The 25,963-nt window shown below is 42.4% G+C and overlaps 1 protein-coding gene across 2 annotated transcripts in view; it reads right to left on the reverse strand.

The window, feature by feature from the left end:
• The window catches only part of PRIMA1 (proline rich membrane anchor 1), a 50,811-nt gene that overhangs the window by 9,858 nt on the left and 14,990 nt on the right, over positions 1–25,963 (reverse strand). For both annotated transcript variants that reach the window (XR_015288804.1, XM_086895983.1), the window contains exon 4: positions 11,715–11,844. Coding sequence is in view for 1 of the 2 variants with exons in the window: in XM_086895983.1 (XP_086752109.1) it covers positions 11,715–11,844 (130 nt within the window). In the remaining variant the exon portion in view is untranslated. The remainder of the gene's footprint in view (positions 1–11,714; positions 11,845–25,963) is intronic.

Below are 25,963 nucleotides of genomic sequence, written 5' to 3' on the forward strand. Positions count from 1 at the left end.
TCTGGAACCTTAGTTTTTCTCTATTAAATTAGCTAATGGCCATATGTGGACCATCTATCTGTCCAGAAAACAGGCAGTACACTATTCATTACTTGTAGGAAGAGGTTACTGGCTCTACTACCTCCCACGTACAAAGAAAATGTTTTACAGTTATAATAAAAAGCTGCTCCATCTGGACAACTTTTAGCAACACACTCAGTGTTCATCTCCCAAGGCTTTTGCATGTACTCCCCATATTTCCATCTCCTCTCAGGCAAGTTAGATAGTCCAGCATCTAAAAGACCAACAAACTGTCTTGTCCCAGTGTTAATTACTTTTTATAACAATATATGATTTTTTTACTTACTCTACTGAACTAGAAAGTGTTATAGGTATCTTGGACAATATTACCTGCAGCATTTGAAAGGACTATGTGTATTGGTGTACTTTCACTTTTAGACATTTGTTGGAGTTCTCCTTTCTCAAGCTGCATTGCCTCTTTGCTCCTTATAAAAACAAATAAAAAGTCTTTTGTGAATCAGAAAAGGCCATTCTTTCCCTAGAGACCTTTGAGTACTTCAGTCTTAGCCAAACTGAACTAGTGGTCAGATGATAAATAATATTTACAAGAGTAAGTAATCATGCAATATTTAACATCTTCAGACCTTTTCTGTCTATCTTTTGTGGAGAGGGGGAGAAGATCTGTGCAAGTGCTTTGCATAGTGCTAGGACCATTATGCAAAAGGAGAAAGTCTCTTTCACAGCTCTGGAAATCATGTTGCAGGATAGCTTGACATAACTCCAAGATACCAACTCCCAAGGAGAGCTTCTGCTTTTCTGACTGTTCACGTGAGCATTTTGAAGCCTGTGATTTACAGCTAACTTGGCTCTGCCTCACAGCCAATTTTAGCTGACCAGTTTCTAGAGTATATTTAAGCAAGCCCTGCTGGCATGTGGGCGATTTCTCTTTTGGGATGGTTCACACTCAAATTCCCCTCTCTGTGCATGGATTGAGCCTTTGCTGAGTGTTTCTCTCATGGAAAAAAAAAAATTCCAAGCTGCTCAGCAGCCATTCATCAGCACTTGAAAGGTTCCCTGAGCTGCTGCACTCGGGCTGCAAAGCGTGGGGGCACATCTCTTTCTGCAGAAGTGCACCTCTCTCAGCCTGCTGAAGTCACTCTGGGTATGTCTAAAGGGAGGGTTTGGACTGGTCAGATTGCAGGTAATTACAGTAGATTGCTGAGCCACATGGGAAATTTAAGAAGTGGAATTTAGTCTCCATTTATTTTCAGTAGTGCAAGGTCAGAGTAATTCCACAGACTTTGTTGGACTTGAGGAGGATTTGTTCTGATGTTACACAGGAAGAAGATCTGTCCCTGGGAGACAAAGGTGATGGATGCAATTGCATTTCCTACTAAGTTTTCAATTAAGCTAACTTCAGAATTATGCTCCTATACAAAACTAATCATAAAGAAGAGAAGCAGCTTTATGATTAGGATACTGGACAATTAACTGACATAATTGATAAAAGTACTTTCAGTGACCCCTCACATAATAATCCATTCTTTGCATTCCCTCTAATGATCTTTAAAAGGTTTTATTGACTGGAGGGATATTACAGCTGACATTATCTGTTGGGTGTTTTCAGTGTAGAATACATTGTCAATATGTTTTGATTATAAAAGGAGAAAAATGAATGGGACTAAAGTAAAAGAATGAACTCATAACGCCAGCTTTTCAGACTGGAAAAAAGCTACTAAACAAGAAAGAAATAAAAAAAAATATTTAAAAATAAATTTTAAAAAAGACATTTAAATGTATGAAACGAAGGCACTTTGAACAAAGACAAAACATGTCTGGGGGATGGTGACTGCCATGGCAGTGCCCTTTGGGGATGAGCTGGGCACACTCCTGCTCCTCAAAGGCCTGTCCCATTGCAGAGCAGTGCAGGCAGCTGGGGCACAGTCATGGGGCTCAGCTCAGAGAGCTCCATGCTCTGCTAAACATCTCAGAAGCACTCTGGGACTGGAAATACATGTGCTCCACCCAGAAAAGTGGGATTATTTGTAACTCTGCTGCATTAGGCATGATCTGCCCCCACAAAACTGAGACATGCATGTTCTCACAGGTGCTGGCATGAGGGCAACAAACTTATCTTCCACTCTGTAGTACAAAAACAACAGTGGAAGTCCAAACATAGATCTCTCTCTTAGTTCTTTAAAATTCTCTAGATCTTCTGGAAGAGATTGAACAACTACTCAATCCCTGCTATCTTCAAAATTCTTAACAAACATTACCTAAGAAAACTGGAGAAACATTAGAAGGTGTCCTTGCAAAAAGATGTCTGTATTGGAAGGGAAAGTGGTGGAGGAAAAAGGAACAGGATTTCCCTGCCATGTTTGCAAAATGAATGGCTGTTGATGACTGTGCTCTGGGTCAGGGTGGGCATCAGTACTAGAAAAATGTGGGGTTGAAATAATAAGGGACAGAGAGAGATGATGAGCAAGGGCTGCTCTTCCCTGCTCTCTTGCTCTTTCTCAAGGACAGTATGCCCCTCACCAGTCAAGTGACTGTAGATATTAGCATTTTAGGCAATGGACTTTTCCATCCCCCAAATTACGGTACATTATGTATATTTTTGTGTAGATATTTTGTTGAATGCAGACAACCACCTTGCCATTTAATCACTGTCGATCATAGGCAATAACTTGAATGATGGATTTGATCCATACAGAAGAACTACTGCTATTTCACAGAATCATGTGATATATAATATCACAACATTATTTAAATAGTATGATTAATTTCTGTGTAGATGAACAAAAATTCTCTGCAGATTTTCTGTTACAGAAATGTCTTTGAATGAAGACTGTCTGCAAGACAAATAAATGCAAGGAGCTGAGAAGAAAATTAAAACTCGTAAAATTAACTGACCTTTGCAGCTATTTGGATCACTTTGCATTTGAGGCAATCTGTCTCTGCCTTCAACCAGGCTGAGACCACTGATTTTCATGCAGCTGCTTCTGGCTTTCTCCACTCACAATGAAGAATTTGCACAGCTGGACCATGCAAACACAAAGTCCATGGACTGTGCAGGATAGTTCCAGCCTTCCCATGCTCTAGGTGTGCAATGGGGCAAGTCCATGAAGAGGCAGAGAAAACAGCAAGTCCTGCTCACCCTGATGTCTATGCAAAGATTTGGTTTTGTGCAGCTTTAGACAATTGTAACTGGGGACAATTTCTGATGAAGAACTTGGGTTCAGTCAGTCTCCATACTGGCTTCTCAGGGCTCAGAGCCAGTAAAGGGAAGAAACTACAGTTCCAGCTGCTTGGGAGTATTAATATTTTTCATAAGGTTTTATGCCACCACCTCCAAAAGCAGACATCAAAAGCAGCACAATTTCTCCACATGGGTCCTCTTTTCATGATACCTTTCAAAGGCTGCAATGAGCAATGGCCCTGTTTTCCCACTGCTACCTCGCACACGGCTGGGATCAGACTCTTCACCTGTTTACACACATCATACCCCTCTGTTAGTGCTTCACTCCACCCCCTGGCATTAGCTGGGGGAATGGATGTCGTGATGCTCGTCCCCAGAAGCGCTCTCTCACATGGCTAATTAGCCAACAGCTCTCCAAGATGGACAAACCAGCATCATTCTCCAGCCCAGCCCCACCAGAGGGGGTGGCCATGTGCCTGCTGATGGAGGGGACTCTGGTGACAGCAAGGCAAGGGTGCTGTGGAGAGGGACCACCCCAGCAGATACAATCATTACCCATCCCAGCTCTGCCCATCTGACCTACTGTGTGCCTTGCCTTCATGGCAAGGCTCTGTGAGCAGGGAGCTGTGTGCTGCTTAGCAACCCTGCAGCACCACAAATACTGAGCACTAAGTACTGGGGTTGCAGAGAAGGAAGGACAGAGGCAGCAGAAATCAGACCATGAGCCCCTGAAGCAGTGACAGCACAGGCCCAAGGAGCTCAGGTTGATGTAAACCCCACGAATATCACAGATATGCAGAGGGGAACCCTGTCTGAGCTTTTTACCTCTGGACAATGTGACTGTAGGTAGCAAACAGCAGAACAAGGTGAAGGGGTGTGAGATGTGTTCTCCCTTCAGCTGGGACCCTCAAAACCAGCTCAAGTCACCAGGAGCTACCGTTGTTCAGCCAGTGGAGAAATTAGGCTTTACCGCTTTTACTCAAAATGAACTGCAAATCCCCAGTGGAAAGCAAAAGGGGGCAATAAGACCAAGGAAGTTTCCATGGGATTCTTTTTGTGCAGAGGGAATTTCTGGGTGATAAGGAGCTGAAGTATGGATCTACACTCTGACCCCACTACCATGGGTACAATTTTCTCTGAGTCTTAAAAATATTGACCCAGGGAACTGCAGGCTGCTGCTGCTGGGTTCTTGCAGGTCCTAAGCTCAGTCCTAAGCTCAGATACTCCAGATAATCAAGACAGAAAGTTTTTTCAAATGTCTCTCCACACTATGCTGGGTATGCCTCAGCTGTGGCTTTTCACTCACAGGATCAGCCACAGGTGCCCTCACATCAGCTTGCAAAAAGTATTAATAGCTAAAAAAATTAAATGAATGCCTAAGAAAATTTAATTTCTTTGTCTTTAGGAAAAAATGTAATAAAAACATCATGGTGAAGCTGGCACCTCTCCTATAAGAGTTTCAAAACTCTAGTATTAACTTGTGTCTTCTATTTGTGTTTGGGTAAATCAGGAATGCTGCAACCAATATAATTAGAGCAGCATGAGCATTATGTTCTGTCACAAGTGTGTAAAATCCACCCGTGGCTATCAGAGTGGCACTGGGGCAGTAACTCTCAACAATACTTGGCTGTATGGGTAGACTTCTGCCCATTAGGTGTGGCACCCTCATCTGCAGTAGAAAACAGAAAAAAAATGGAAAGTTTGTTTCTGGCCTCACAAAAAAATTGATTTGTCACAGGACAGACCATAATTCTCTACAGATTTCCATTGGCACCTTTGTCAAAATATCACTAATTAGGAGCAAACAAGTGAAAACTATCCATAGAACAGTATTCTGTGAAACAACTGGACCACTTGTTTTATGCTAATGCCTAAAATCTCTGGGAGGCTTTCAGTGTTCAGCTATGAGAAACAGTGGGGCATTTTATCCATTTATAACCACAAGCTTTCTCCCTAGCAGAATTTGTGAGTTTGCAGAACTTAGAAGAGACAGAGAAATCCTGCCCTACATGTTACAAAAACATGTAGTAGGTATAAAAATTTTAGACTGACAGCACTGGAAAGCAGGTCCTTCTGCTTTTCTGACCAACAAACAAACTGCTCTGCACAGCAGTGCCCATTTGGCTTGGCTGAGCCATCTCTCCAAGTAAAAGGCTATTTTATCCACTTCACTCATCAGCCCTTGAACTGTCAAAAGAGCCTAAAAAGTAGTTGGAATACTTTTGCTATTCTACTTAAAAAATTGCACCAATCCTTCTTCATCTTGATGTACCCAAAAAACATCATGCAGCACACACTACTAGCCCCCTGTCCAAAATCCCCACTGATGCCACTGAATCAGCAGAATAAATACAGAGGAGCTCTGGCATCTCCACTGGGCTTGGGTCAAGCTGTAAAGCTAAAGCTCTTCAACAGCTTGTCTCATAAACGCTACCCTCAAAATTGTTGCACAACCGACATCCAGACTTCAATACAGTTGTTGGAAGAACAACTGATTTTCCTTGTATTAGCACTCAGTTTTCATCAAGCAGGGCTATATTTAGTTTAGTAAATAGTGATAAATTTGAAAGAACACAAGAAAACCAACAAAAACTCTCCATCCGTGGAGATATTCAAAACCCAGCAGGACACAGACATAAGCAAGCTGCTCTAGCTGACTCTGTTAGGGCAGAAGTTTGGATTAGGTGCTTTTAAACTGTCCCTGCCAACCTCAATCATCCTGTGATTCTATGAACTCATTTCTTGATGATTAAGAAATGGGATCTCCTGCAGAAAGATTGGTTGCTCAGGGTATTTAAATTGTCTTTAGTAGATCATCTGCAGCCTCATTCCAAGGATGGGAGTCAATTCACCACTGGGAGATGACTAGGCATAGAGGGTAAGAAACTCCTGGGGATGTTGGGCTTTGTTTAGAGGTGACAAGACCTGGACAGTGGTTTTCAGTGGTAGATACTAATCCTGTTTATAAACATCAACATTCAGACAGTGGAATCAGGCCAAAATGCAAAGATCCTTTCCTTACTTTTCCAAAATTTTAAAAATATGCCTATGAAGACTCTATTCCCTTTTGAATGGCACTTCTTAGGGATTGATCCCTTTTGCAGAGCTGAACTGGTCTGGCATCAATGAATTGCATTGAAGGCACAGAGATCTGCCCCGCAGAACTTCTTCCCTTTGGGTATCTCCCACTCAAACAGTACTTCTAAACCTATCTTTTCCACCACCTATCTCACTCTGTCTTCTGAGTAATTACTGTCTTTCCCTTCGCCTGCTAGGAATTAAGGTTCCATTTCAGTACAAACTCCTCTAATGTGTCAGGGAGAATAGGAGAGATTAACAATTTCAATTCACCTTGACTTGTCTGTCATCAGTCATGCTGTGAATTGCTCTTCAAAGCAATTAAGTACGCTTAGGATTCTGTTTTCTCTGCTCAGGCTAAACAGCACTGCTCTGTTGCAATTAATACTGGTTTTGGACTAGACCATGCTTAGCCTCAGTGGCTCATAGGAGATGGCTGTGGAGAGGACTACACAGTTTTTGCTTTTTGGAGGAGCGAGTGGTACAAAACTGGCTGGGGGAAAAGTGCAGGGCTATGGTCTTTTTAGTGGGACATAAATCCCTGCACCATGGGACACCCTCACCACAGCCCCCACTGCCAGTTCTTGGCCTACTCAGGAAAGTCTCAGTGTTTTCCCCTTGCAAGTATCTTGTCAAACAAAGCCAAATTTCAGAACCTTGCTCCCGCTTCTGGAGCTGGACTTTGCAGTATACAGGGGCCATAAATCATACACGAATGCTAAGCACCCTAAAAATACTTGAGCAATGAATTTTAAGACAGTTTAAATATGACCTGTCATTTTATTTCAGTACAATATTTTCTTCCATTTAATTATTATTTGAAGGTGAACTCAGTACCTATTTAAGGAAGTGCCTATGTAGGCATTTATGGTACTTTTCTCTTAGGCTATGAGACACATATAAAACAGTGGCTTCACAAAGTTAGAACAGTGAATTAAAGGTATATCATGTAAAACTTGGCTATCATCAGCCCACTTTCCCTGCTGATTTAGCAGGAGGGCTCTTTGGCAGCAAACCCTGCAGTACCTCTGAGAACAGATGGATCCATCCTACCTGAAATCCAGCAGAACCAAGGAGCCACATCACCAGGCACAGTGACCTGCTCATCTCAGACTGTAGGGATGTTCCAGAAATACTGAGCATATATTTTTCACAAGTTTGAAAACCATCTGAAGCACTCCCTGCCAGGTTAAATAGCTGGAACATCATTTGCCATAAAGACCAGGATGCTTAGCTTTGCTTTCCCCTTCGAGGTTTGACAGATGGCTCTTATCTTAATTTTATACAGAGAGCCAGGGATTTATTTCTCCCTTTATGTAAATATCTTACTCCCCTCACAGACACTGACACACCAGTGAGATGCAGAAATAGGATTACACACTGCATGTCCTGCTCTCCTCCATCTCAGTTGCTTATTTACCAAACAACTCTCGTTAATCCTCTTTACTGTGTTTACTTCCCACTTCCCTCTAGTCTTACTGTCTTACTATTATTCAGGTACTTGCAGATGTTACAAAAAGCTTAACAGTCACCTCCAGAGCTGATTAAAATGAATTGAATTCCACTGACTGTTTTTGAATCTGCATTTATTTACACCAGATGAAGGTTTGTTAGAGCTGCTGGCATTCATGGTGCACTTGCCCAAACCCAAAAATCACATAATACTGAAATTATCTGGTTTTCTCCACCCTGTGTTAGTTTATGAATTGTCTTTAGATCTCCTGCTTTTACTTCTTGATTACGGTCTTTTGGGGACAGAGTGAGAATGGCAGGTTTTTACAGAAAAAGACATTGCAGAGAATTACTTGGAAGTATTCTAGATTTTTGAAGCAGTTATTCATCTGCTTTTTCTATGTTTTACAGGAATCACTGGTTGTGAGATCACTTTTTTTAATCCACGAAATGTATGGAAAAGTCCTCTGCTTACACAGAGGCTGAGCCCCAGACAGTGATGAAGCCTGTCCTAGAAATCTACAAATGTCACAGATGGTGCTATCACTAATTTTTTTCTGACATGCCATCGAAAAGATTCTTAAAAGAAAATCTATATTTTTTTTAAAAAAGTGGTAATACCCCTCTAACAAGACCATAGAAAACATCTGCTTTCACCACTGCCAAACTGAGGGTGGTTTCATCACATAACCATGCTGCAGCACAACATAATATCACGTGTGGTCTCCTCTGGTGCTCGATCTGTGCAGCAGCACACATCTGTACCTGGTGTGCCAGTCATGTAGTGTGCAATTCTGCAGTCACCAGTCACACACAGGAAATTTAGAAGTTGCTTGAAGCACCTTTGAAGTATCACTCCATATGGATCTTCCCAAAAGTTCAACCCATCTGAGTATTAAAGTTGATGGATGCAACTTGGTGAAAGTTCTCTCATGGAGCAGAGTGGTCAAATGGCTTTCAGCATTTCTTATGACCATTTCATATTGGAAGAACCTGAGTATTTCCAGGGTAGATGCAGGGACGGAGGTAGTAGCATACTTGCTTGGTTCTGGTAGTTACTATATAGAAAGAGGCACCAATCCACTAGCTTGTATTTTATTACCAATCGCCTTAGTGCCTAAAATTGGTGATACACTGAAGTTGAGCTTTTACGAGGGAAAACAAACTACCCCAGAAGACACAATTTATATATAGATTGAATAAAAACACAGTTGAGTTATGGTACCTTGAGGTCACTACCTCTCTTCCTGCTACAGAAAAGCAGACATAAGAGAGTTTGACTGGGTCTGGCCCTTTGAAATCAGTAAATGAGATTTCAACGTAAGCACAATAGAATTTTTCTTTTTACTCCAAATTTGATTCTTATGGAAGTGAGGGATTAATACAACAGATCCAGACTCAATGCAAATAAATCCCTGCCTGCACTTTCCTACTAAAGCATTTAACCCTTGTTACACCCTAAAACCAGATGACTGCTGTTACTGCACTCTTTAGCACCTCTTCAGTATAGGTAGGAGACAGATTTGTCAGAGGTGCTGCAGTGATAGAAGTCCCAGTTCCAGATGTGCAGGAAGGAGGGCCCAGGAGGAGTGCAGAGGAGAGCTGGTGGGACGGGGGTATGAGAAAGCACAGGGCAGAGCATGGTTATGGATCCTGAAGCTGGGAACACACTGGAGGAGCTTTTGGCTTCAGCATCACCCAGATTAATCCCCTTACTCTTTCTCCAGTCACTTCTACCTTCCAGCAAAAAACAGAGTGAAGGATTTCTCACATTAGCTAAAGCCAATTCAGCTCAACAATATGTGATAATACTGTGTTGAAGCCAGAGATGCTTTTCTTGTGAAGTGTCTGATCTTATTTCCCAGAATTTATTGATAGATATCTTTTACAGTGGATCAAGAAACCTGAACTACTGAGGAGTGCTGCCAGGCCCTTCAGGGCATTCTTTTAGCAGAACTGTTTTAGGAAGGACTCATTGATGAAAAGAAATGCTCTAGTTACCCTGTAAAATTATAATTAATACGATTTTCTTTCATAGCTGTCCATTCCACATCTGAGCAGTCTTCAGCTTAGCATTTGTCAGCAGTGTGAATGTCAAAAATAAGAAGATCTAAGAGGAATTTTCACTATTCTCTGAGCCTAATGCCTGTTCAAGCAGCTGACTTGTAGGTTGATATTCATGCTGTTGACAAATAATGGGTACCTTCATCAAGTATGAGTATCATTTTGCACTGAAACGAAGCATGAGACTGTATGTGAATTCTCCAAACCTTTGCAAGGCAGCTCTAGATTTCTCTCTTTAAATTTAATTTCTGTTCCTCCCATCTAGGAATCAGCATCACAACAGATTTGAAAAGCAATCCCTCATGAGGCACAAGCTGCCCTGGAGAGTTACTGCTCTCATACAAATATTTTGCAGCCTTGACACAAATCATTCACAATTTGGCAGCAGGAAGACAAATACAAATGAGCAGCAGTGATAGACCAGCAACTACAAGTGTGAGACTTTGCACTGTGCTACCAATTCAATTAGATGTCAATCTCAGTCCTCCAAATATAATTTTTCAAAGTGCAGTTGCTAGAGTGAAAGCTTTCCGGCTCCCCCAAAATAATAAACATCCATTTTAGCTAAACTAGAATAGCAAAAGTACTTATGTAATTTTAATAAGAACTAAAATAGAGACTTTCTCTTCTTGCTGGAATTCTCCCTTTATGATGCTCTTTCAAATACTGCATAAATTTTTCAACAACCACAAAACATGTCAATGCTCCACCATTGTGATATCCCCACTGAGGCTCAACAAAAGTCTTGCAATCACGTTGCATGCACATAACATTTTTCAGGAAATTTTTTTTACTTTTTCCTTTTCCCCTCACTCCAGAATATTATAACTCAGAAATCATGGAGTTGAAAAAAAAGGTAATTTAATCCAAGTTGAGATTCAGATGTCCCTGCAGCGTCTCATGAGAGCTATGGATGGGAATGCTGCATTCTCTGCTGCAGGCTGGGTCACCTGGATATACTAATAGCTCCCAGCCAAAACCCTCACAGTATAAAACAATGAACAGCACAAACACTGTGGGGTGTTGTCAGAGCCATACTAAAAACAGTAGAGGAGAAATGAACCTCCATCCATCTGGCCTACAATTCCCACAAATTACCTTCTCTTCTGAATCAACCCTTTGGACTTGCGTTTGGAACCTTAAAATGGAAATGTTAAAGTTTTGACCTCTTCCACCAGAAATATGAAATTTTAGTCAGGTGAAGAAATTATTTTTGCTCATATTTTTCTGTATTACTGAAGTCAATACTTCCTAACTACTTGAGGCCTAGGCAAGTGCAGCTGTTGCAAAGACAGTGAGCTGAAATGGCTACTACACACTGTTGTACATAGGCTTCACGGAGGCTTTTACACTAAAAGAGAAAGGTTTAGAATTTTGTCTGTAGGTTATAATTTTGAAGTATAAATTAAAAGTACAGTCTGTGAATGAAAAACCACACATATTACCATAGACTTGGAGTTATAAGAGTTTGCATTAATTTGAAATGCTAAAATTAGTAATGGACCTGGGCCAAGAGTCGAGCAACCCACATGTAAATTTTGAACATTACCAGAAGTAGTGTTTGAGCACAAATAATACAGTGTTTCCTACCTCTACACTTGGCCTAGCCAAAGCTCTCCACATTCACCAGCAACCTGCAGCAATTTGACTTTGGGCAAGTTCTTATTAATCTGAGCTATGTAGCTCTATCAGGTTTCTAGTTTTTCTCTTCCATATGCCTATGACTGCATTGAGCTACACCCTTTACACATGCAGGACACAGTCCATAAAGCGCCTTTCCAATGAAAACACACACTGGCTACAAGATGCATTTTGTCTTTTGGATGCCTTTAAACTAAACAAGATGTCATGAGAGAAGTCTTGGGTCGGCCTCTGTGGGGCTGAATTGCCCTAAGCACAGTAAAAGCATCTGGAGTCTTACCTTTTTATGGCTTTGTAGCAAATGATGACAACTACAAAGAGGAACACTAGTGTGGCGCAGCATACTGCAATGATAATCACCAGGCCTGGCCACCAGGTCTCTTCAGTGGGACAAAAGGTAGACTTGGGAGCTGTAAAAAGAGAGTGGAAAAATACATTAATTCTTCCAAATCAACAGGGTATTATCAGATATGCTTCAGTCACTCACACAGTAGCACTACACCAGGATCACAGATACATGCAAAGATGTTATTTCACATTTAGGACCCATTTCTTTCTTTTCCCCAAGCAATCCATTTCTCTTATTGGCACTAAGCATTTCTTGTCACAGTCCCCAGATGACCAAGTTCTCTGTCTCAGTGCTATCTACAACCTGGTACCCTGCACGAAGGAGAAAGGCTCAGCTCTGCTACTCATGGGAAACATCTTCTTCCTGTGCATTCACCATCTCCAGCTGCATCAGATTTAATTTTAGAGAGGGATATTATGCTGATAAGAGCACGTTTTCAAACCCCATTAGGGGAGGTTTGTTGGGAGCTGAAGCAGTGCCTACCAATCTGTATTGTAGCTGATATTACTGTAACCTTGGAGTCAGGAAGGGGGGTTTCTTCCAAAAGAATGAGTTCTATTACATTTACTAATTGTTTTCTGAGTATTATAGTTGACAAGCTTATTTTCCATTACACTGCCTTTGAATTCTAAGCCAAATAGTCAAGATATGCTAACATTAAGAGAAGTTAACTTGTGGAAATATAAACTATTATTGTTACATTTTTCTTATTACATTTAGGGATAGAATTGTCTATTTAAGTACCACCCAAAACAAGAAATACTTTGTATCTGGTGGCATTTAGTTAAAATATTTTCCTTCAGGGCTATGTTCCTTTTCCCATGCTTTGAGGGGACACATTTCCTGAAGGATGGTAACAGCCAATGCCATGAGCAGTACCACTGCATCGCAGAGGGAAGAGAGAGCCTTAACACAGCCTGTGCAAACCCATAAATTCCATGAGAATTCTGGTCACCTTAAGTGACATTTAATAATGAATCAGTTGATGGGACTGTCTATATCTACATTCTCAACTAAGTAGGTGAGAGAATGAAATATAGAAAAAGGCTCTTCTGTGAGTCTCATTGTTTAATTTGGTATTCTGAATGCCCAGTTATACACATCACAAATAGCTGCACTAGTTAAAATATGTCATCAGTCTAGTATCATTTATTGTGATCTGACATCTCCTCTGTCTCCTGTGTTTGATTAGGAGAAGACATACACATACCCTTATATTAACACTCAATAGATTAAATAGTGAATTACACAATTACTGAGAAAACTTTTCCAATTGCAAGATGTATAGAGGAGTTAACAACATTCACCCCAAGGAATCTGCAGCAGCACCTTAGGAAAAGACTAGGTAAAGACTATAAGAAGCAATTAGAATAATAAACCCATCTGCTTGACAGCTAGTGATTCCCAGCTTCCTCTTTGACTATGTTCATTCCTAGACTGCCCCAGCAACTGAATTTCTACTTTATTACTATGCCAGTTGCAGAAGTCTGTTTTCAGTGAGTGATGAAACTATTTATTGTGTTTTGATAAGGCTAATGATTTTAATATTCTCTGAAAGTTTTCAGTGCTGTAAGATTCCAGAACAGAATTCATTTCAAAGATGACAAAATGCTTGCATGAAGGACCAGGCAGTGTCAAGGTCAACTCTACCCTCCTGGTGCTGTTCTGAAAAACACAAAAGGGAGCAGTGAAGTAAAAGGAAAAACATCGATCAGCAGGTGCCATGTAAAATTTGATGAGATCACTAAAGATGGGAGAAGTGGGGCTATCCTTGTTCTTCAAGGCAGGATCAACCAAACTAATCATAAAGCAAAACAGTGATGAGACTGGGCTGCTCCTCAGCACAAAAATGAGACTGACAAATGGGAGAGACAGGGTATAAAGCCAGGATTTATACATGTCACATGTATACACACGTATACTTTATACACAGTCACATGTCTGTACGCCACATACTCCTTAACGGTTTATCGTAGTATTTTTACGTGGAGAATCAACAGATATATGTGGGATTGGATAGTAAACATTACTCCTAGATGCAGTTATTAATGACAGGAAAATAAGAATTGTTAAAGTAGAAATGACTCCTAATCCAGCTGGCTCAGTTCCTCTCCCCACTGTTCCAGACTGGGCACTCAAAAAGAAGCACAAGAAATCACGCTGGAAGCTACCAAAGCCTGTTGCTTAGTGGCTTGTCGTTTCATACAGATTTAAAAATTATTTTCTATTTCTACTTCTTATTAATGCAGTGCTAATCTTGTTTTCTTTTGAAATGTCCACTTCTTTTTTAATAAGCTCCCAGTTACACGTGCTTTTCTGCCTTTCTCAGTATGTGTTCACATAGCCCTCATACCCTAGCATCTCTATGTCCTTAATGCATTTCTCCTCACAATTATCCTCTGAGGAAGAGCAGAACTGCATTTAATCCCCTTATGACGATGGGAAGGTGGAGCCTGGCCTGCATGGATGACTCCTCTGTGTGCAGCTGAGAGGGAAATGCCCCAAAGAGCCAGTAAGATACCTGGGAAGAACATCTTCAGAGAGGAGCCTCCTAGTGACTTCCACACTGAGCTCCTGGTGCTCAGGAGGGATTGATGTCCCTGTTCCCTTGGGCTGGGGCTCACAGCTTTCCCTGGGACACCCTGGGGCTGGGAAGGTGTCAATGAGCTCTCAGTGAAGAGGAATTACCTTGGTAAGGGCACCTGCAGCACCCCCTGGCAGCCGTGCCCCTTTGCATGGAATAGCAGTGCATTTCACAGGCACACCCCAGAGAGCAAAGGCATGGATCCCAAACACTCCTCTAAGGAGATACTGAAATCACTACAAAACACACTGAGCAGATGTCCCACACTACCTGTAACAGTGTCAGGTCCAGCTGTTTCATTGCCTTCACCTTCCATGAGGTGCAGGAAAGCAATTCTGGTTGCCTCCTTGTTTGTACCACCTCTTTCAAATGCATTACAAAACCCCAAAAGCTGTACATTTCAGAACCAAATCAGGCCCTTTCCCTTGAGTAAAGAAACAACAAGCCACATCCTGCTGTCCCTCACAGAGACGTATCTGGGACTGGAGGACACCCCTGGGTGCCTGAAGTCCCTCTGTCATCCCCACTGGGCTACTGAGAGCTGAGGGCTGGCCACAGCAGGTGCTCCCTCAGAACCCATCTCCGTCTCATGTGAGCAGCTTCAGCTGCTCAGAGCATGATTGCTTCTTGGTTTGACTCATTCCTGGCTGTTCTTCACTGCTCTCAAAACCAGCTGAATGGAGGAAATTATTTTCATAGTACAAAACAACTCAAGGAAAATTTGCTTTTTCGGCTAAACCTTGAAGTGTCGTTCTGCACATTGAACACACTGCTGAGTGGAAAGTGGTAGGAAAGTGATGACATTTTAAAGAAGATAAGCAGGTTGAGCTAAGTAGTCACAGCCTGACATCCTGACAGAAATTCTGCAAAAATAATGATGGTCTCATTCAATTAATAAAATATTAAAATAAATAATTGATGATAAACAGCATAGATTTAGGAAGACATCTTGTCAAACTAGATACTTTCTGAGAAGATTATTAGTTGATATACAAATGTACTAGTGCTAGTGTGATAACTACACACTGATATGAGATCCAACTTATTTCCATGTGATGCTGGGGTTATGAAACTATACACACAGAGTAAGCGTGACACACAGAAATTGAGTTAAAAGCCAGAAAACAGGTATGTCTCAAAATCCAACTATAAATGGAAAGTCACTGCTGGAAGAATGTGGTTTTTAACAGTGACCTCCCTCTTCCCCCCCAAAATAGGGTGATGAAGACTGATACAGTTTGCAAATGACTCGGGAATGTACTCAACTACAAATGGAGACAAACATATTTAGATTAGAAATAGAGCAATTATAATCATTAAGGATAATTAATCATTACCGTAGTTTATCATTTCTGGTTGAGTATTTAAACTAAAAACTTAGTTTAAGGTAGACTTTTTATTTTTACTTTAAGAGATCTAAATTCAGCTAAAGAGACTGGACTCAGAATAAGAATTAAGTAAAGAAAACATTCTGGCTCTTTAAAATCCACATGAGTACAATGCCTTTTATCTCTTGGCCTTAAAATTTATGAAGTACAAATGCTGGTTAGGCTTACTTTTAGAGGACCATCACCTTCTCCTATTCTCAAAGGCACCAGGCCTAAACAAATAAAATGAGCAAATAACCTCATTTCGGGCCTGCAGTGGGTAGGTGGATCTACCTTACTCAAAACAAATTAATGAAAAAGTGCTTTCAGATCAAGCTGTTCAGCATCACAAAAATCTTACACCTGCTTTTTTTTGACTAAGTTTGTTTTGAAGGCGCAGCATAAAGACACAGCTCTGACTCTAATGTTAGAAGGTATCTGTACACAGCTGACTCTAGCCAGAAATGTGCATACCAGAAAAGATTAGCTCAGCTATCGAGGGTTTCCCTCAATGGCTAGGCACAAAAATAGAGGTTCTATCACTGCAAAGAATATTTCCATAAAATTCCAAGAAGTCCTCTGATTTTTTTTAAGTCAGATCTCAGCAGGTCATTCTCAAAATTGTTCTGAGCTTCCAACAAAAAACTGTGATGAAGCTGTTTTAATCTTCTGGGTTAAGCACTAAACAGTTTTGTGTATGTTGTAAAAGCAATACTTGTACTGTCTGAGACAGAATCTAGAAACAGGACTTGGAGTCCTTGGATACACCACCAGGTTATCTTTAATGGTCATGGCTATAGTTTATAAAGCTCATAATTTCAAAATCTAGTGCTCCCATAATTTGTTTTGATTAGTGTTATTACTTTCCATTACCATATGGGTTTTAGGCTAATTGCTCTTTGCATGGGAGTGCTGGGACATTAAGGAACACAACCAAGTCTGTCAGGAGACAGAAAGTGCTCTCTGAGGGGCCATGCTGAGCTGGTGCCCCTGAGCAGCTCTGGCCCTGATGCTGGGGCAGGGAGCCTGCACCAGGGCATCCTTCCCACTGCCAACCACACAGCAGCCAGCGCTGCAAAGCAAAGGAAAACAAAACAGAATAAAGCAAAAAAACCCAGAACAAAACAAAACCAAACACAGGGCTGAGCTGGAAAATAGCTAAGGGAGGCAGTGACCCGTGTTCCCACACGTAATTCCAGGGGAGGTGTCTCCAGTGGAGGTCTGTCAATTCGCTCACAGACTGAGACCCAAGCTGCTGGTGAGTGTCCAATGATGTGATGTGGAAGGGTGACAATGACCCTCATCACTTCTCTACAACAGCAACTTCATGCCTAAAAAAGGAAGAGCACTTTCAAGATAAATCAAAACTGATTATTGTTTTTCTTTTGCTTTTATTCCTATTCTTGCAGAAAGGTCAAGAGTGCTGTCATGATCATCCTTATGAGACATCTGCCTGTTTTTAATATTGTATACTCACAACAGGCTAAACCCTGCCATGTCTATGCCTGCAGCGTTTCTCTTGCTATTGTAGGGCTGCCTGAATCAGCCATGCACTTTTAATTAGCATGCTAGAAAGCAGGATAGGATTTTATTTTGAAGACAGGCTCATATTCCAAGGGCCTCAAGTGTTTTATCAGTCTTGGTTGGAAATTAAAAGGAACTGAAGATACAGACTGTGTTTTCAGCAATCTCTATGGATGTCACAGAGATCTGTTAATCTGCTGGCTAAAACAGGGTTTGGGTCCTAGTCTCATCTTCACTCTTGTTTATTGTTTTAATATTCATGTAAGTTGCATGTTGATGTTTCCATTTGCAAGACACAGAAGACACTAGTTCCTGCAGCCATTATCACACTGGGATGCAGGGACAAGCCCAGAAAACATGGAGAAGTTTAAATGTGATTTCAAATGTCAAGGTATATGAAAAAACTCCCAGGGCACTACAGTGTCCAGTCTAAACTCCCAGTTAAATGTGGAGAAGGATTTTGAATGCATTGCAGTTTGGGCCTCTTCACATCAAGGTATCTCATTCAGGCTCCTGTGGAAAAGCGGAGTTCAATGAATACCCTGATTAATATGAAATAATTTGGGTTCTGAGGAAAAACCCTACAGAGAAAGTTAAACAAAAACCAAAGCTCAGACATTTACTCTAGGCATTGTGCTGTGAAAAATATGAGAAACAAGGAGAGCCTCCATCACATGTTCATATCTTTTTTGAGAAACCTGATTTCAGCCCTGAGCCTGAGGCCTCTTGTCTAATTTTGCATAAGGCCCTTCACCCGCCCCCCCCAGCAATGTGGATTCACCCTGAAGTGAGTGCTGATTAATTTAATGCTGATTAATTTAATTGTATGATAAGATGGAGCCTTAGGCAGCTAATAAAGGTCCAAGGGCTCAAGTGATGTAAACTAGCTGAAGTCCACCCAGCTGTGAGACTGGTGCCAGCTGAGGACCTTGTCCCAGCATCTGCATGATGCTGCTCAAAGAGAAATGTAGCTGAAGGCCAGGATGTCGGTCTCCACAGCCCTGGAAGCTGTGGGCTCTCGGGAACAAGGTTGTTTACTTAACCCAGGGCCTTGGGGAGAGATCTGTGAGTCAGTGTCAGCTGAAGCATCCCCTCTGTTTGCTGTATTTCATCACGTAGGGACTGCTACAGATGTGTTTGGATAACGCATGTGGTGGGAACGTGCTGCGTGTACCCAGGGCTGCTCCCAGTCAGAGGCAGCCGGCATGGGAAAAACAAATCCTTTAAAAGACCCTGCCAGTGGAGTTTGTGGTGCTGCTAGACTTGATACAAATATAGATCTTCAGCTGTTATTCTAAAAGGCGTTTTGAGAACAGGCAAAGTATGCGTTCCCTTCCACACTCTTGGATTTAAATGGAAAATTTCCTGGGAGGATGGATGAGTGGAAGCTGACCAGGAAATGGGTGACCTCAGTGTCTGTCCCTGGGGCAGAAAGGCAGGACTGCAGACATGACCTGCATCCTCATGGTGCCCCAATGCACAGGCCCTGGGGCTGTGCTTGGCTACAGGGAACCCTGAGCTCGCCTTCACGTGGCAGCCACGGCTGCCTGCAGAAGGCAACCCTCAGGCTGGTGATCAGGGACAGACAGGCTTGCCAAAGGAAGGATTGGCATTTTCCAGACTGATGGAGAAGTGGCTTGTCTAGCCCTGTCAGGTTTCCTCACACAGTGTTTGTTTGTTTGGTTTTTTTACTTCCCTACAGATTTCTGCCCCTCCTGTTGCCTGTAAGCTCAGGGCCATTTCCAGAGCACCATGAGGCAGTGGGGTAAACAACCAGGCAATAGCGGTGTGCTCGGCAGAAAGCCTGTCCTGATTTATGGCCTCCCTGGAGCAGCTAGGTTAAATAACACTGGTAGAAATCAGCTATTCCTGTAGCAGCTGATACTTCTGTTTATCGCACTTTGTTGCAGACAAGTTTATATCGTGCAGCTGCTCCGTGCATATGCTCCTACTACACTTCTGAGGGGGATACTGCAATCACTACGCAGCGGGAACTTCTGCTATAATAAAAACGTGTGGGAATGATGCTGGAGAAATTCCCTCCCCCGCAGCTCTTACACTGTAGACACTGTTATTCTACACTCTCTGTTGCCTCATCTTCTTAGTTTTCTCCTCCTTTCTGAAAACACTTCTCTTCTAAAACAAGAAACACACTCGGTTTTGTGCTTAGTTTTAGAGACTGGAGTGTGAAGGAGGTGAAGGAAAAGGGTATTTTCTGCAGGAATTTTCTGAAGGTCACAAGCACTAGAGGAATGCATGGCTCATTGCAAGAAACAGAACTGGAACTGCAGGTGAAAAAACCTGAGTGTGGATAGCCAGTGAGGAAGAGAGCAGCTGGGTGGGGGAGGTTAAAAGTGTGATGCTCAAGATCTAAGCTTTAGGAGTTCCTGAACCTGCACACATTTAGGTTTGGGTTTAGCAGTGGATTTCAATAAAGCTCTACATTACTGTGCTTTCTTGATAGGTGTCATTCAGCTGCTTTTCCTTGTCAGATTTGGGATTTTTTATGGAAAATGAACATATTGTTAGGACCAAAATAAAATAATAATAGGTAAAAATATTGGTTGGCCAGAAGTAAGTAGAGCACCTTGTGGGGGAGCATCTTGTGCAAAGTCACTGCACCTCAGTGAGAAAGCCAGGAAAACAAAATGTCTTTTGGCTCCTGGCCAGTCCTCCCCTCTGGATTGTGTTGCCTCTTTGGGAGTAAACACAAACAACTGATTTGGCTAAAACTACATTACAGGGGTGGAAACAGCAAACTCTCTTTTTAGCTCCCTAGGCAGGCGCCTGATCTCTGCCTCAGGCCAGCACAGTGACACCATGCCCAGCAGCTCAGTGTGGCCCTATGGTCAGAAACAAGGTGGGATCCCACAGGATGCCCTGGAATGGCTGACACTGAGGTTGTGGGATAACCTGTCTTGGTTTTGTACAATTGCAGAGGGAAACTAGAGAACGGTTCAGAGTTCTGCACACTTACGAAGTATGGCGATATGCGGAGCAGAGCAGCCAAGGGATTGTCAAACAAAGTAGGAAGGGAAAGTCTGTGCTCCAAATGATTGACAGGCTGATGGCTAGACCTGCCTGCCTTAATCCTATTAGGTTGTTGGTGAAGCTGATGTGACACACCAGAACTGAGGTACCCCTCAAATAGGGGCAAAACATGCCTTCAGCTGCTGAGGTCTTTTGGAGGAGAGCAGGGTTAGAGAGCACAGAGGAAGAATCTGTTCTCTAAAGCATGATCTGGAGGAACAGTAGCACTTACAGACCTTGTGGGAAAAGGGCTTTTAAGGAGATTACATCATAGCTAGCTTCTGCATTAATACTCAGCCCTGGCATTTATCTTTACAATGCCATGCTCACATCAGCCACTGCCTCTGATCTGACTTTGTCCCGTGTTTTTCTACCCAGCAGTCTCCCGATGAGACGCTGCTTTTCACTCACCATCTGATTCTCTCTCAGCATAAAGGACTGAATTGTTTTCACCCCGATTATATCACACCCTGTCGCTCTCTGTCCCGAGAAAATGAGAGCTGAAGCCTGTGCCTTGCAATGCAATCTCCTCCTTGCAGCAACACAAGCATTTGGGAGAGCCTCACAAGGCATCGTCACGTTGTCTGCTCTCCACATCCGGGGTCACTGCAAGGGTGGGCAGCACCAAGACAGTCCTGGTGACACCCCCAGGGAGTCCTAAATGCTGCCTCTCCATGAGAGCCATCGGGAGCCCAGCCATTGGTGGCCTGTTTTCTGAAATGCAGGAGATGTCCATCGGATTACTGGGTGTCTGGTGCCTCTAAGAAAAGGTCACAAGTGCCAAAGCATTTGGTGTTAAATTAGTACCCTGGCATTTATTCTAGAAGGTAACCTGGTTTACAGAGGTTCTTAGCATTCTGAGAACCAGGATGGTTTAAGCTGGGTATGAAGATACACGACCTTAAGTTCGATCTTCTTGCTTTCAGGTTACAGGCTTTAACCTCTCTGTACATAGGCAGCATATCACTGCAGAAGACAGAAATTCCCTTTGAAATGTGGGTTCCCTCCTCCAGGCTCAGTTCTCCTCCTTGCTAGCTGGATGATTTTGGGACAATTTCCACTCCAGCTTTGTTTCTCCTTCTCCGGGATGGGAACAGTAGCTCCAGCTTTCTAAATGGTTGCAGGTGTAGGGATAAAATGTGCAACATAAGGCTGCATGTCAGCACTGTTGCTATTTCTTTCCCAATTCTTTAATAGAACAGACAGGTCCATTTATAAGTACTTTATCTATATTTCTACAAGAACCAGCTGTAATTCCCTGACATTTCTGTCAGTCACCAGTTCAAGGAAGCACAGCAGCAAGGCCACGGTCTGTGGCAGAACAGCAGAGCACAGCTCTGACCTGGAGACAGCAATTCTCAGTTCTTGAACAGAGGCACCACTGAGAGACACAGAGATGTGCCAGCACAGTACCATCCACATCACTGCACAAACACACAGTCGAACTCTTCAGTGGCAAGTGATGTGCACGGGCATGTTATGAGCACTTGCAATTCTTCAGTGGGGAAAAATCAGTGCTGAACATAAACTGCTTGTCCTGCCAAGCTGTGTGACTTCATCATGTTACAGTGATGAAAGTGAGAAAGCATCCAGAAAAAAAGAGGCCTGAAAACACTGGACCTTCATGCTAAGTCTGCCATTTCAGCACACTTGGGCTCATTTCCTTTAACAAGCACACACACACGTGCACACACACATGCATACAGATATCTGGGGTTGCTTAACCTGGAGAAAAGGAGGCTCAGGGGAGACCTTACTACTCTCTAGAACTGCCTGAGAGGAGCTGTAGCCAGCTGAGGGTCAGTCTCTTCTCTCAGGCAACCAGCAACAGGACAAGAGGACAGTCTTAAGGAGAACCAGGGGTTGTTTAGGTTGGACATTGGGAAGAAGTTCTTTAGAAAAAGTGTGACTGGGCATTGGAATGGGCTGCCCAGGGAGGTGGTGGAGTCACTGTCCCTGGAGCTGTTCAAGGAAAGACTGGACGTGGCTCTTAGTGCCATGGTCTGGTTGACAAGGTGGTATTTGGTCTTAGGCTGGACTTGATCTCAGAGGTCATTTCCAGTCTAAATGATTCTGTGACTCTGTGAACAACTTCAACATGGGCAGGAAGAAGTTTGCTTCTGGGAATCAGATATGTGGAGACTTCTTCAAGCTGCCAGGGAAAAGGACTGTCTTTGCTTGCAGGCTTATGGCACTGTGCCCTGAGCCATTTGCCATGAAACAAAAGTAGGAACCAGTGAAAGAAATAAAGGGTTGCTTCCAAACTGGAACTCAAGGTACAGGACATGCATTTTCCCACCTCAATCCCATAGCCAATATCACCTCCCAGGTTCACTGCAGTTAAATAGGTATAAAAAGAAATGAGTCTTCTGGACAATTTCTCCCCGAGTCAACCTGTCTTGCTTTCAGGCTGTTTCAGAGGCTGTTTTAGGGCAGAAGATGGGCTCATCATCAGTACCAGGAATTTCTGAGAGACATAGGCTTCTTTGTGGGGCAGTGCAACTGCTGCAGAGGGTATCTCATGGAGAAGCAACTGCCAAAGAGCAAAGACATTAAGTAGAAAACTTGCCTCATCGTCCCTTGTGATCTGCTTGCCCCAGATCAACAGTGAGGAAGTGATGAGTAAACAGCAGATAAAAAACATCTGTCCACTCCAAAATAAGGTGGAGTGGGCCATCACTTGGGACAGTTGCTGAGAGCTAAATGGTTTGGAGAGCTCATTCAGCATTTTTAGGTGATAAAACTCTTTAAAAACTAGACTTTGCTTCCACAGTGCCTCAGGTATCCTTGGATGAAATTCATGCCCCAAAAGGTGCCGTGAAGGCAGGTTCTGGTGAGCCTGTTGAGGTCCTGTGGTGGTGGCAGTTGTATGGACACTGTAAGCACATACAGTGATAGCCTTTCCAGGTTGTTAATTCCCTTATCTGCTCATATACTCTCCTTTACCAGGGTTTTGCTGAAGCTGTATCAACATTGGCAGAGGAGTAATAAGACAAGCCATAGTGCTGATTTTAGTGTGGGCTCATCTCCAGCCCCTCAGGCTGCCTCCTTTCACTCATTATTGCAGGGTGATGGTGTGGCTGTAGGTGCTGCACCTCACTCCTGGCAGAGTCCTCACTGTGTGATCGTACAGCCTCCTATTCCATGGGACAGAACACAGCCAATCAATTCTACAACAATTACCATTACTTTTGAGGCTAATAATAATAATAATCTTCAATGCTTGACACCCACCAGTCTCAAATACAAAGTTTACAGGGAAGAAAACGTCTCTGTTTCAGATCGGATAACTCTGTGTGTCTGAGATTGTGGCTGACTCTGTTGGGATCTCCCAGCAGGCTGGTGGCAGAGGAGAAGCAGAGCTCCGGACACTCCTCCCACCATTCCCTGGAGGGTGACTCCTTTGTGGGAGTCACCCTCAAGCCTTCTGAAAGCTTATCAGTCTTTCAGCTCTTACAGTGGACAGACCTTCCAAGGAGGGATGGTATCAGCTGAAATCCAAACTGAAATGTGATTTCAGGAGTCTGAACTCTTACAGTAATGACCAGTCTTTCATCAGCAAATGTTTAATGAGATACCTGAGGGCTGGCAGGTTCAATCCCACAGCAAGATGACAGATTTTCTTGGTATGTTTTATATACAGATTGAATTAAAGTCCAGATTTGCACAACTTAGAGTTCAAGAGTATTCACATGAGTGGTGCCATCAGTCACAAGCTATGCAAAGTGAATAAAATCCTGTGTTACTGGGATTAAGACATCTTGTAGATTCTTAACAGCTTTTTTAAGAGCTTAAGGACCTCTAGGTAATAGCAAAGATTAAACAAACCTCATGTCTGAGCACTGACACTTTCTCAAAATGAGTGCCTTAGGGAAGTCAGAGGCAAAACCAACTGCAGACTGAATTTCCTAAAACAGATTGTGGAAGACTTGGAAATACTCTGCATATTTTCCTAATGTGTTAATAGGACAGTTTCTAAGGCACTGGTTTGTGTCAGTCTCTGAAAAATAAATGGTTTGCCTGTTGGGCACCCCACTGTGTGAAGAGAGTGACTGTAACAGACATATACTTCAGATTGGTAAGTGCAGATGGCTCTGAAGAGTTCACTTTACAAAGAAAGCCATATTGCAAGTCATATGTCTAAGTTTTAAGGAACAGCTGGCTGTCTATGTAGCTAATACTTCTGCTGATGTATGGCATCTATATAAACATAATCCTCCAGTTTGATATCATGGGGTTTATTCCTTATATCACTTCAACAACTCAGTTATTGCTGGAATTAAGGGCTACAGTGATCACTTAAAAATGTCCCTGGAGAGACCAATTAATAATTCTGATACTTACTGCTCTTAAGTCCCTTTTCCAAATTGTATTCAGATTCAACTTAAGGGAAATTAAATTGATTACCCACCCAGAGTAAAATGGAACTGAAATGTGAAAAGCCTTCCAAACTAGGTGTAAATTTAATTCTAATGTAAGTAAAATTACATTTATCAGTTAATATTTTTTCATGCAGTTCCCATAAAATACAGAACACTTAAAAAGGCAATTACATCACATGAACAGATTGAGACATTTCACCATGCCAAATGCCCTTATATGAAGTCCTCGATCACTGCTCAGCATATTGGAACTCCTGGAAAGCTAAAAGACAAGGCACAGGTTTCTTTACAGTCACAAATGCACACAAATTGGTCACAGGTTGCTATCTGCACTGCCCCCAGGCTTTACACAGACCATGACTACCTACTGAACCTACAGCAGTGGGCAGTCCCCATGTATAGTGATGCCCTGAAAAGCTGAGGCAGAGCACCTGCACCTTCCCAAACTGAAACAAGAGTTAAACCAAACCCTCCCTGTGCTCCACTGATAGTCATTTCCTTTGAAAATGACTATGAAATAAAAATATGCACCGCTTCCAGAAGGAAAGGAAAATGTCCAGGGATGATTCAAGAGAATCTGCTCCATTGGTAAAAGTCCAGTTTAATAGCAGCATTTGTCAAGGAACAGATCTTTGTCTAAAATTATTTCCAACCAATGAACTGATGAAATACCAGCTCCATTGAACAGACACTTCAAAATAATAAAATAATTAATTTAAACAGCCATTAGGGATCCACAATTTGCTGCTATATTTATGAAGTTATAATGCAATATGACTTACTAGTGGAAGGGTTAAATTAACTTGCATAATCATTAATGACAGATTTTGGCAGCAGCATCAGTTATTAGTGGATATTCATACTATATTAATGGATGCTGTGTCTTCACTTTGGGATAACATCCCAAATTTCCAGACTACTGCTTCCTCAACCTGCTACATTGACTTAAATTGTACCCTTAAGTTGCAATTGCTCAAGCAGGACAGCACCTTTATATCATGTTCATAAGCATACAATGCACGAAACCCTTACAAGGACGTATTTCTGTGGATCTGCTTTACCGAGGTCAGCTGTTTAGCCCTTTCTGCTGGAACAGCTTGTGCCAATTAAGCATTTACTTCTGACTTGTCAACATGAGGCACAACTCCTTCTGCCAGGAGCAGGTGAACCTACAATTACTTGTAAATCAGCAGCCTCTGACTCATCAGTAACTTCACTGAAGATTTGTTATCTTCCTAATCAGTGAAATGGTAAGCATGTACAAATGGACTGCCATCCACAGAAGGAATTAAT

Source organism: Cyanistes caeruleus, chromosome 6 (assembly GCF_971803275.1).
Source record: "Cyanistes caeruleus chromosome 6, bCyaCae1.hap1.1, whole genome shotgun sequence".
Classification (NCBI taxonomy): Eukaryota; Metazoa; Chordata; class Aves; order Passeriformes; family Paridae; genus Cyanistes; species Cyanistes caeruleus.